General features: G+C 35.5%; 1 protein-coding gene across 1 annotated transcript; it reads right to left on the bottom strand.

The window, feature by feature from the left end:
• Positions 1 to 561: 561 nt before the first annotated feature.
• LOC128226998 (uncharacterized) lies at positions 562 to 11,216 on the bottom strand. The gene is made up of 8 exons (XM_052937191.1): positions 11,119 to 11,216; positions 8,830 to 8,949; positions 6,247 to 6,316; positions 5,521 to 5,619; positions 4,717 to 4,803; positions 3,960 to 4,046; positions 3,501 to 3,534; positions 562 to 1,292 (listed from the first exon to the last, which is right to left on the bottom strand). The coding sequence occupies exons 1-8, from the start codon at positions 11,133 to 11,135 to the stop codon at positions 1,273 to 1,275; spliced, it is 534 nt and encodes a 177-aa protein (XP_052793151.1). The 5' UTR covers positions 11,136 to 11,216; the 3' UTR covers positions 562 to 1,272.
• Positions 11,217 to 11,584: the final 368 nt, after the last annotated feature.

Below are 11,584 nucleotides of genomic sequence, written 5' to 3'. Positions count from 1 at the left end.
CTTTTGCAACCCTGTATGGATGGTATTGTGCAGTCCTGAACAGCTCAAAGGTCAATGTTAAACTCAACCAGGCCATACCTTTTGTCAAGCCCAGCTCAAAGGTCAATGTTAAACATGTCATACTGAATACTTAAAATTAATGTAGTGTCATAATAACGCTTAACCTGCATATATCATATTGGTGACCTTATTGAGTGTTGCCCTAAATATAATATGTAGGGCAACACTCAATAAGGACACCAATTGTACTCCTGCACAGAAGGAATGTCACTGTCATACTCAATAGTATAATGTGGGATGTTTCTACACACAAAAACGTGAATTACAATATGCTTTGTGCATGGTCCGTTAGAATAACCTCTTTCAAATGCCCTGAAGTAAACTGCCATTATAAATATTAACAGGATGGCCATGAAGGTCCCACCTCATCAATTAAGCGTAACAATGAATATTCGAGAAGGTGAATGTTCTCGTTAAAATACTAGTTCTTCTATACTTGCAATGCTAGAGACAATGAGGCCAAAGTTACTAATGACTGTCATTTAAACCAACAGCTTTACAAAAATTCACTAACGTTTTATTTTCATACCAATCTACTGCATATCACAGCAGAGTTTTCATGTACATTTACACATGGAACAGATACGGACACAATGGGAAGATGAATATTGAGTTACCAAAATTGAAATGGTTATGGGAAACAAGCACACAGCAAATGTTTGATCTCTCTATTTCCAACATAGAATACTTGCAAGACCTTTTCCAGGCTAATTATGCTTCCTTTTTCTTAATTTCTTTTTTTACATTTGATATTAAAACTTATTTACAGAACTGTGCGATTAAAAAGAAGGTTATGTTTGCGTTTATAATCATACAAGCACTATCACAATAGTATCAAGTATTGTTTGTTAATAACTTGTAAAATTCCGCTGCAAATGAATTTATTTTATTGCTTACTTACGTTTTCATCAGTTTTGTGTACCAAGTTGCGTAATCATTCATCATTGACTAATATTTTTCTCTCAAAAACACATAAATACATAAAGGAATATAAAACATCACAAAAATGGCCAAAAACAATCTGCATTCCAAGTGGTCCACCTTCATAGGCATTATAATCATGAGTTCCTTAGCATAGTTAATAGTTTGCAGCACAGTTGTCTACAGCAACAGAATCCATGGAAACAGAGTGGTGTTGCTAAGCAATGTTCATGCGCCCCTGCAGGTGCTTGTATGATCACATGGTTGTTATGGCAATGAATTAGATGGAAATCATTCTAAGTCTGGTAAATCTGAAAATAAAGATTTCAAATATTATACATAGGAAAAAAAAATCAACAATTTTTAAAGCAACTAACACGGTTATGGGCCGTGATACGTTCATAATTTGTAGGTGTTTTATTTGGTAATGTTTGCACTGGCAACATTTAACTAACTTTCATACCAATATCTTGGTAAGGTTTAGCGTTACAGCCAAAGTCCCATGGCAATCACAATACTTTAAAACCAAATCAAAGTTACTTCAAAGCTACTTTAGGTATATACAAACTTGTGTTTGTTAATAAGAAAAATCACTTGATAAGCAAGAGCACTGTGTTCAAATTTTCCAGTAAACAAGAGCTGTCACAGTATGTGACGAAAGCCCCCGAATGTGACATTGACCTACGAACAAGGTCAGTACATGAAAAGTTGATCTTGCCTTTACGTGTCAAATACATACGGCAAGTTATTTTAAATTGCCTCTGAACATAAAAAAATACCACCCATACTTGACAACCTACACTGTTATGTCCTTATATTCAGAATTCCCTTGTGAATAAACACTTAGTGTATCTTTCACCTTAGAGGTAGGGACATGGGTCTTGCACATGACACGTCGTCTTCATATGTGGAACACATGTAGCGAGTGATTTTAAAATCTGTCCATACAAGGGAAAGTAACAGCCCTGACACGACAACCTATACTCTATGTCCTTATATGCAGCACTCCATTGTGAATAAACACTTAAGTGTGACCTTGACCTTTGAGGTAGGGACATGGGTCTTGCACGTGACACGTCGTCTTGGTATGTGGAACACGGAACACATGTGGCAAGTTATTTTAAAATCTGTCCATACAAGAGAAAGTTACAGCCCGGACACGACAACCTATACTCTATGTCCTTATATGCAGCACTCCATTGTGAATAAACACTAAGTGTGACCTTGACCTTTGAGGTAGGGACACGGGTTTTGCACGCGACACGTCGTCTTGGTATGTGGAACACATTTGGCAAGTTATTTTAAAATCTGTCCATACAAGGGAAAGTTACAGCCTGGACACGACAACCTATACTCTATGTCCTTATATGCAGCACTCCATTGTGAATAAATACTTAGTGTGACCTTGACCTTTGAGGTAGGGACACGGGTTTTGCACGCGACACGTCGTCTTGGTATGTGGAACACATGTGGCAAGTTATTTTAAAATCTGTCCATACAAGAGAAAGTTACAGCCCGGACACGACAACCTATACTCCATGTCCTTATATGCAGCACTCCATTGTGAATAAACACTAAGTGTGACCTTGACCTTTGAGGTAGGGACACGGGTTTTGCACGCCACACGTCGTCTTGGTATGTGGAACACATTTGGCAAGTTATTTCAAAATTATATGCAGCACTCCATTGTGAATAAACACTAAGTGTGACCTTGACCTTTGAGGTAAAGACACGGGTCTTGCACATGACACGTCGTCTTGTTATGTGGAACACATGTGGCAAGTTATTTTTAAATCTGTCCATACAAGATAAAGTTACAGCCCGGACACGACAACCTATACTCTATGTCCTTATATGCAGCACTCCATTGTGAATAAACACTAAGTGTGACCTTGACCTTTGAGGTAGGGACACGGGTCTTGCACGCGACACGTCGTCTTGGTATGTGGTACACATGTGGCAAGTTATTTTAAAATCTGTCCATACAAGCGAAAGTTACAGCCCGGACACGACAACCTATACCCTATGTCCTTATACGCAGCACTCCATTGTGAATAAACACTAAGTGTGACCTTGACCTTTGAGGTAGGGACACGAGTCTTGCACGCCACACGTCGTCTTGGTAAGTGGAACACATGTGGCAAGTTATTTTAAAATCTGTCCATACAAGGGAAAGTTACAGAGCCGGACGGACGGACAGATGGACGGTGCGATTTTAATATGCCCAACTTCGGGGGCATAAAAAAAGGCGTAACTAGACAATTATTGAAGTCATGTGCCTTGTTATACATGTGAATATTGTCTCTGGCATCATGGGTACCAAGTTACAATTGTATATCGTGGAACTGTTATCAAGGTTCAAGATTTGCACACTGGTGCCCACAATGACACCAAGGCTTTCACAATGCCTTACTTTTTTCTTTGAAAACAGACAAGCTAAAAAATCAGTTTTGGACAGTTTATCAGGTAACAGTCCACTAAGTATCATTATGATATAATTTTGGAACATGAATGTTTACCTTCATCATCACTGTCCTCTTCTTCATCAGGTGGCTGAAAAATAATCGTCAAATCATTAATCAAAGTTGCTCATTAACAATTGCATGCATTTCTGTTATTTAAAATTAATGTAAATGATGACTTATGATCAGCTCCTGATTGGAGCATGGTCAAGGATTCTAAAGTGATTGGCAGTTGTTATATCAACATGGAAAACATTCAAAGAAAACACAACATTTAGATATGCTAAGATTTGAAACTTTCTTCCTGAAGACAGAAGGCCTGCTGCAACATAATGAAACACATCCATTCCACTACAAAAACTTTAAGTAACTTGAGCTTGAAAGATATCCCCCAACAGCATTGAACTACACAATTACTGGTAGCTAACACCATACCAATCAGTTTATGTACTGTTGTGATAAATATCACAACTGTTACGAAAAATACATGGTTGTAAAATTCTATCATTCACATACCATATTTAGCCCTGGACCTGCTCCACCCATGCCGCCCATGCCACCCATGCCGCCCATGCCTCCCATACCACCCATATTCTGCATCATCTGAAAGGAGAAGGTAAGATTTATTTATTTGGTAATTTCAAACATGTAGCATAAGCCCCATAGAACTTCCAAGTGAAAAACAATGGAGTGGTTGTTTTTGAATCTGCTATGTACATTTACTTATATGTATCAGGTTTGTTTCTTGTTAAGGCTGGAAAATTCCTTGTTAATATCTGTTCTGGAAACATCCACAGATTAAATAACAAGATTTGTATTACTTAAAGAGGTTGACCAATACATCTGTGACAACAACCTCTGACAGCGGATATCGTCAGACAATGAAGCGTTTGACTATTTCCTGTTTAATAAGTGTCTGAAATCCAATTTATTGGAAATTCCAAGCCTCTATATTTAGACCAACGCAGGCGTACCGGCAATCATTTTGGTAGTAGAATATTCATTATTTTTTTTTAATGAATATTAAAAAATCATTTTAGCCATACATTTGCAACTTTAATTAAAAACTATAATATTTCTTAAGATTACAATGGCCTTGTCATTTTGATGTCAAATCATACATGAATTCAAATCTTCTTGTAAAATTAGAGGACATTGGACATCATTAATCAATAGAACAAAACCAAACTGTTTGACGGATGGATGGACAGACATCAGCGCCATAGCATTGTACATCTCATACCACAAATGGGCGTGTATAATCTCATGTTACCTCAGCTAGATCCATATTTTTGTCCACTTCATCATCGGACTCATCCTCATCCTTCCATTTGTTAAAGTCTGTTTTCAACCAGAATGCCTGCAGTCACAAGGTATAATATATAAAAGGGTAATATTATAATATAAAAATACTATATTGCTTCATATACTATTAATTTTCCCCAGAAATAATTATTTAAAATTTAATTTCAACAAAATAATCATACTTTCACTGTTATTTTCATAAAATAAATCAATTAAAAGCCAAAATATATTAATTTGAAGCAAAGGGGGGAAATAAAACAATTGGTATCAGATTAAATCAGTGATTTTTCACATCACACTTTTCATTCAAAAATGCTTGCATCAAAATATTCAAGAAACAGAAGATTAATTTTCTCTATGTAAAATTTCATTTGATTATGTTAGTATTTCTCAAGTTATTTCTCCAGTCTAAAAAAACTAAAAAGAGTCTTGAATTAGGCAACTGCCTAATACAGTTTACAAAGCACTATCCTCTGCCCACGTATCTACCTGATTAGAATATAACGAGTGAGAGGATGAGTAACCCAATACATTTCTGTTAAATAAAGCATCATGTGAACCTCAGGGTTTTATCAAACATTATCTGATTGAGACTATTCTAGTTATATACTTCTTTGATTTCTGTAATCAATTAACCCTAAAAGATACTAGGCCTTATATAAACTCATACAATGTTTAATGAAAGCATGTCGTTAAGCGGCAAAATATATGAGTTTTATATGCTATGATATATATATAGGAACATTAAGTATTTAAATGACTATCTTTATACCTTCTTTTCATTTTTTAACAACTGTGGCCAATATGGCCCAGTTTCCTTCTTTCTGATCACAAACTGAACATTTCTGGCTTGGACTCCGTATTTTGATTCCTGGAATGACAACAGCACTAATGAAACACAAAGGCTTTGATTTTTGTATTTATTATTGACAAGTTATCTTTAAACCATTGCCTTGGTGGAAAATATGTGAAATTCCTGTACATCTTATAATAAATCCATCAAAGATCATAATAAATCCACATTACCTCAAAGCAGAAATCATCAAAGAATCAAACATATATTTCAGCGCTTACTCATTTATTTTCAGTTTGTCAGTCTGCTACAAATATGCGTAAGGTCACAAGTTACAATGTCTTATGTGCCAAGTTTCATGAATATCTAAAATGTTTTTAAATCCACCAACAGAAAACGGAACTAAAACTGCTAAAATGTAGTAAAAGGTCAGCTGAGCAAACACCTAGCCATTGTTTTCAGTTGAAAAGAGGGCATAACTGAACTTCTATTAAAGCTAGAAATATATACTGTCATATATATAGATGCAAGTTCAAATTGGTTATGGTAACATGTGTACAAAGTTTCATTTGAATAACTTGAATGTTGTTGTTTTTTTAAAGTTACCGCCAAGATTAAATATTTTGAACAACACCAAGGCTATGACAATTACTTCAATTTTTTTTCTTTAGAAAAGTAAGCTGAAATAAAAGCTCCAATACTAACCTGTGGATTCACTTCTTTGTAAAACAAAACTGTGATTTCATACAGCTCCTTATTGGTGCCACCTTTCCCACTGTAAAATTATAAAAATCTTCAAACTTTTATACTTTTTATAACAATGCCTTAAAATTGTCAAGAATAGTTGGCAAAGTTAATTTACTTTATGTTACCCAACAAATCTTCTTACATTACACAGGAATCAGTATTATCATTTCTGTTTAAGACATAACAAGATTAGTCACAGACTGCCATATCCTCCGCTGAATTAAAAACAGCATCAACTTTGCCTTTAGACAAAGGATAACAATTGCAAATTAACAGAACAGAATAGGGGCCAAAATTAGAATTTTGAATGAAATGGTATTATGTAACCTAATTTTAAGTCAACAATTACTGTGTATTCAGTCTATTCAATGAAGGGTATAGAAGTTGAGTAACAAGAGCTGTCACAGAGACAGTGCGCTGGACTATTCCGCCACTTTTCAGTGTAAGGATTGAAAAGTTTTGGCGAAACATGCATGGATCACTGTTAGATTAAATTTCAATGCAATACATGATGTGCTGAGATATTAACATAAATGTGGTTACATGGAAAAATTTACCAGAATTTTTAAGTCTAATAATAAAGGGCCATTATTTGCAAAATACAGATATTAACCTATGTGTGCTTACATGCAAAACCTTAACCAGAATTTCTATGTGAAATAATAAAGGCCCATAATTTGCATTATATTCAAAAAAGTGTTATCTTACTTCATTATTTTAGTAGGCTAGATAGTTGGGAATACATATCTAAAGTTTCAATGCAATACATGATATATTTGCTGAGATATTGACATAAATGTGGTTACATGCAAAACCTTCACAAGAATTTCTAAGTCAAATAATAAAGGCCTAATCTTTGCATTAAATGCAAACTAGAGTTATCTCACTTGGTTAATTAAGTAGGTTGGATGATTGAGTACCATTTTATAAAGTCTCAATGCAATACCTCAAGTAGTTGCTGAGATATTAACCTATGTTGCACGCAAAACCTTAAGGTGTGACGCTGACGCCAAAGCCTACGCTTTGGTTGGTAGTATAGCTCTCTGGTCAATTCTAGGATTTGTTTTTTTTTTAGGGGGGGTGGGGGGTGTTATTCTTATTTAAATGTCAAGATTGAACATGAAAGCAATAGATGACAGGGCTTATTCTACAGTTAAAAGAACAAGCTGTTATGTCCTGCGAGTGAGGAAATTATTAAAAGTTAGTTTCTTTTCCCTTTCAAAAGGCCCGAAAAGGCTGAAATATCAATAGCAAAGCCAAATATTGGTATTTCCCCAACTCAAGAAAAGTTTTTAAAAAAATGCTTTTTTTTTATGAATGATTTTTTACCTGTACTGGTTCATTCAACATCATAATAAGTTAAGATGATGTTTTGGGGGTAATGCTAATTGAATCAAGAAGTTTTTGATTTACATCACATTCAGAGATCAGTATGAAATATTATCTGGGTGGGTTATATAAAAAAAAAGCCCTGGATGATATGGAAATTTTATACAATGTTATTTAAGTGCCAGTCATTTCTCATTTATAAATATTGATACCAGTTTTAAAAAAGCTGTAAATGTAAGCACCATACATTTCAAACCTGGATTAAATGGCCACCTGTCTACAGCAGCCACTTTGACCTTTTCCCTAAGGTGGCCACTTAATACAGGTTTGACTGTACTTCCAAAACTTCCTTTAACTGAAACCTTGTGATACAAAAGCCAGACTAAATGTTACAGACCACCTTATTCTTCAAATAGTCAAGCAATAAATAATAGTACAGATTTCAGAGTATGATTTATGCTTTCATACCTGAAATACAAGTTTATTGTCTATAAATGATAGTGTAGTACAGTTGAAACTCAATAAACCGGACAAGGTCCAGACCGGGCAAAATTTCCGGTTTAGTGACGATTTGATGTACAGAGTAAGTTTACTCAAAATATTAGTCAACCTTTAAAGGGAAGTTGAAAACTGGAATAAAATGAAAACACGCGCGTTTTTATAATCATCCTTTTTTCCAACTCTTAATATTAAACAACTCACGAAAATGACCACTTCATCACCAATCAAAGTTCTTGATTTGAGTAACAAACAAACAAATTATCCGATTATCTGTAATTCAATGCTTGTTAAGTATGTTTGATAGTTTAATGAACGCACCGCTCTAATTTGATTCAATCATAGAAGTCTTTGATTATCGTGCGGTAGTCAATCCACGGCGCAATCATCATTATCGATTATCCAGTTAATAACACAACATCACAGGTGCAATATTTAACGACGCTCCGGCTGTCAAAACAAAGTGACACGCGATTCGCGTATCCCTAATACACAAAATCATTTTGACATGTTGGAACAAATATAGGTCTGGTTTTGTGAGGTAAAATTATGTTGACAACTAACAAATTTTCTTGATTTTTATTCCAGTATCCGGAATTCTGGGGAAAACTGGGACTCTGAAAAAAGTCCAGTATCCCGAGGATTCCAGTTTTGTGGAGTTCCGGTTTAGTGAGTTTCTACTGTATTTACTATAGTTAAAGTAAGGTTTCATACCTGAATACAAGTTTATCATCTGTGAGTGTGATGGCTGGGTCCTTGCAGTCTTCTAGGCATATGGTCAGATAAACAACATCATTTCTTTGTGCCCAGGTAATGGTGGGAATTTTAGCATGTCTGAAAAGCAAATGACAGCTTTGAAACCAGTGTTCCCTGTTTAACATACATTTACTTAACAAATAATTAAACCACGTTTCCAGTACGAACCAAGTGATTTGAAACTTACTCTAGAATTATAGTTATAGTACATGAACAAAGAAATAGTCTTCAGAAAATTGAAAACAGCTACAACTAGAGATTGCTTTTTTGAAATAGCGCTTGTCTCCCCTATTGTGTGGTCGTAGCTGAGAAAAAAATAAATGATGAACATGAAATTTGTAATTTTGGACTGGAGACAAACCAACAGTGAAGTTAGGTTTATTCACCCGTATTAAAAAGTGTTGTTAATTAATCGTGGAAAATGTAAACAGAGTTTGCATTGTATGAAGTTCCTGGGCGGCTGGGCGCAAGTGTTATTCAATAATTGATCATAAACCATTTTTCAGCTCAAGGTCATTGTGACCTTGACCTTTGACCTACTGATCACAAAATCATTAGGGATCATCTACATGACCAACTTGCAGTTCTTGGGTGCAAGTGTTCTTTAGTTACTGAGGGTAACTGTTTCTTAACCTCAAGGTCACGGCATGTTGACCTTTGACCTACTGATGTCAAAATCAATAGGGGTCATCTACTAGTCATGACTGACTAGCATACCAAGTATGAAGTTCCTGGCTGCAAGCATTCTTTATTTATTGAGCAAAACAAAGTGTGACGTACAGACTGATGGACTGACTGACTGACAAACGGACTGATCACAAAATCAATAGGGGTCATCTACTAGTCATGACCAACTTGCATACCAAGTATGAAGTTCCTGGGTGCAAGCGTTCTTTAGTTACTGAGTGGTAACCATTTCTACACCTCATGGTCACGGCAACCTTAACCTTTGACCTAGTGATCTCAAAATCAATAGGGTTCATCTACTAGTCATGACCAACTAGCATACAAAGTATGCAGTTCCTGGGTGCAAGCGTTCTTAAGTTATTGAGAGGAAACTGTTTCTTCACCTCAAGGTCACGGTGACCTTGACCTTTAACCTACTGATCTCAAAATCAATAGGAGTCATCTACTAGCATACCAAATATTAAGTTCCTAGCTACAAGCGATCTTTAGTTATTGAGCGGAAACTGTTCCTTCACCTCAAGGTCACGGCGACCTTGACCTTTGAACAAGTGATCTCAAAATCAATAGGGGTCATCTACTAGTCATGACCAACTAGCATACTAAGTATGAAGTTCCTGGTTGCAAGCGTTCATTAGTTATATCGAACGGAAACACTTTACCTCAAGGTTACAGTGACCTTGACCTTTGATAAACAGATCTCAAAATCAAAAGGAGTCATCTACTAGTGATGAACAACTAGCATACCAAGTATGAAGTTCCTGGGTACAAGCGTTCTTTAGTTATTGAGCGGAAACCTTTTCTTCACCTCAAGGTCACTGCGACCTTGACCTTTGAGCTAGTGACCCCAAAATCAATAAGGGTATTCTACTTGTCATGACCAACTAGCATACCAAGTATGAAGTTCCTGGGTCTATTCTAGTTAGTGAGCAGAAACGAAGTGTGATGTACAGACTGACTGACTGACAGACTGTCTGACGGACAGGGCAAAAACAATGAATGTGGGAGACATAATTGTTCTCGGTAATTAACACTTTGCAAGGCCGTGTATAGCATAGACTCAACATGGGGGGACGCAGGGCAAAGTATAGAAGTGAACACGGTGTGTGATATGCTTATATCGCTGGGTATAGTGAGAAATAGATTTTTTTTTTTTTTGTACACATCAGGTAAAAGTCATTTTTTTTTTTAAGTTTTAAGGCCAAAAAAAGAGGATATCAGCTGAAAAGAGGAAAATTGGCATCGCAAGACCAAGGCAATTATTCAGTGTATACTAAATGAAGGTTAAAAATGTATAAAAATTGTGGTTTTCATAATGATAATTCAAAAGATTCATGTTTCATTTTCCAACGGTCTAACATCGATAAAATTCAACATTCCAGAATTTTCTGTGAATCAAAAAAAATGCGGCTCACTTTAGGTTTATTCGTACCATTAACTAAACAGTATTGTATATCAACTGTTAATTTAATAAACAAAAAAAACATATAGCCGCAAAAAATAGAATCAAAATGAGAGAAAACTAGCACAATGTGAACAAATAAAAGCGAAACTTATTGTTACCCGGTGGTGTCAGCCATTTTGTTTGATCATGCGCCATGTGCAATAATAGACGCTTGCACATCAACATAATTTTCATAAAACGATTTTCAACAAGCGTCTACATAACCACGTACATCAAAACAGTAAAAAGGACAAAAAGTTCCACATTGGAAAAAAGAGAACAGGCATACAAACTTTTGGTGTTCGTACTTTTTCAGATTTTCTCTCGCTTAATAATTATATATAATTTTTAAATAATATTTTTTTAATTGTCGGTGTAAAAAGCTCAGTAGAGTTACTTGTTATGTTATCCGACTTCAGAAAATAAATATTACTTGACTTGACTTAATATTATGTAGATCGATTCAGACGGTGGTGTTTATTTTTTATATTACGCAAATTGTGCGTCTACTCCAACATTCGCCCAATACTTACTCAACCGGATCCGGGATAACTTAAGTTTGACAACTAATACGCAATAAATCGG

This window comes from Mya arenaria, chromosome 1 (genome assembly GCF_026914265.1).
Source record: "Mya arenaria isolate MELC-2E11 chromosome 1, ASM2691426v1".
Classification (NCBI taxonomy): Eukaryota; Metazoa; Mollusca; class Bivalvia; order Myida; family Myidae; genus Mya; species Mya arenaria.
Note: the sequence above shows the minus strand (reverse complement) of the source record. Positions and strands in the feature narration are given on the sequence as shown.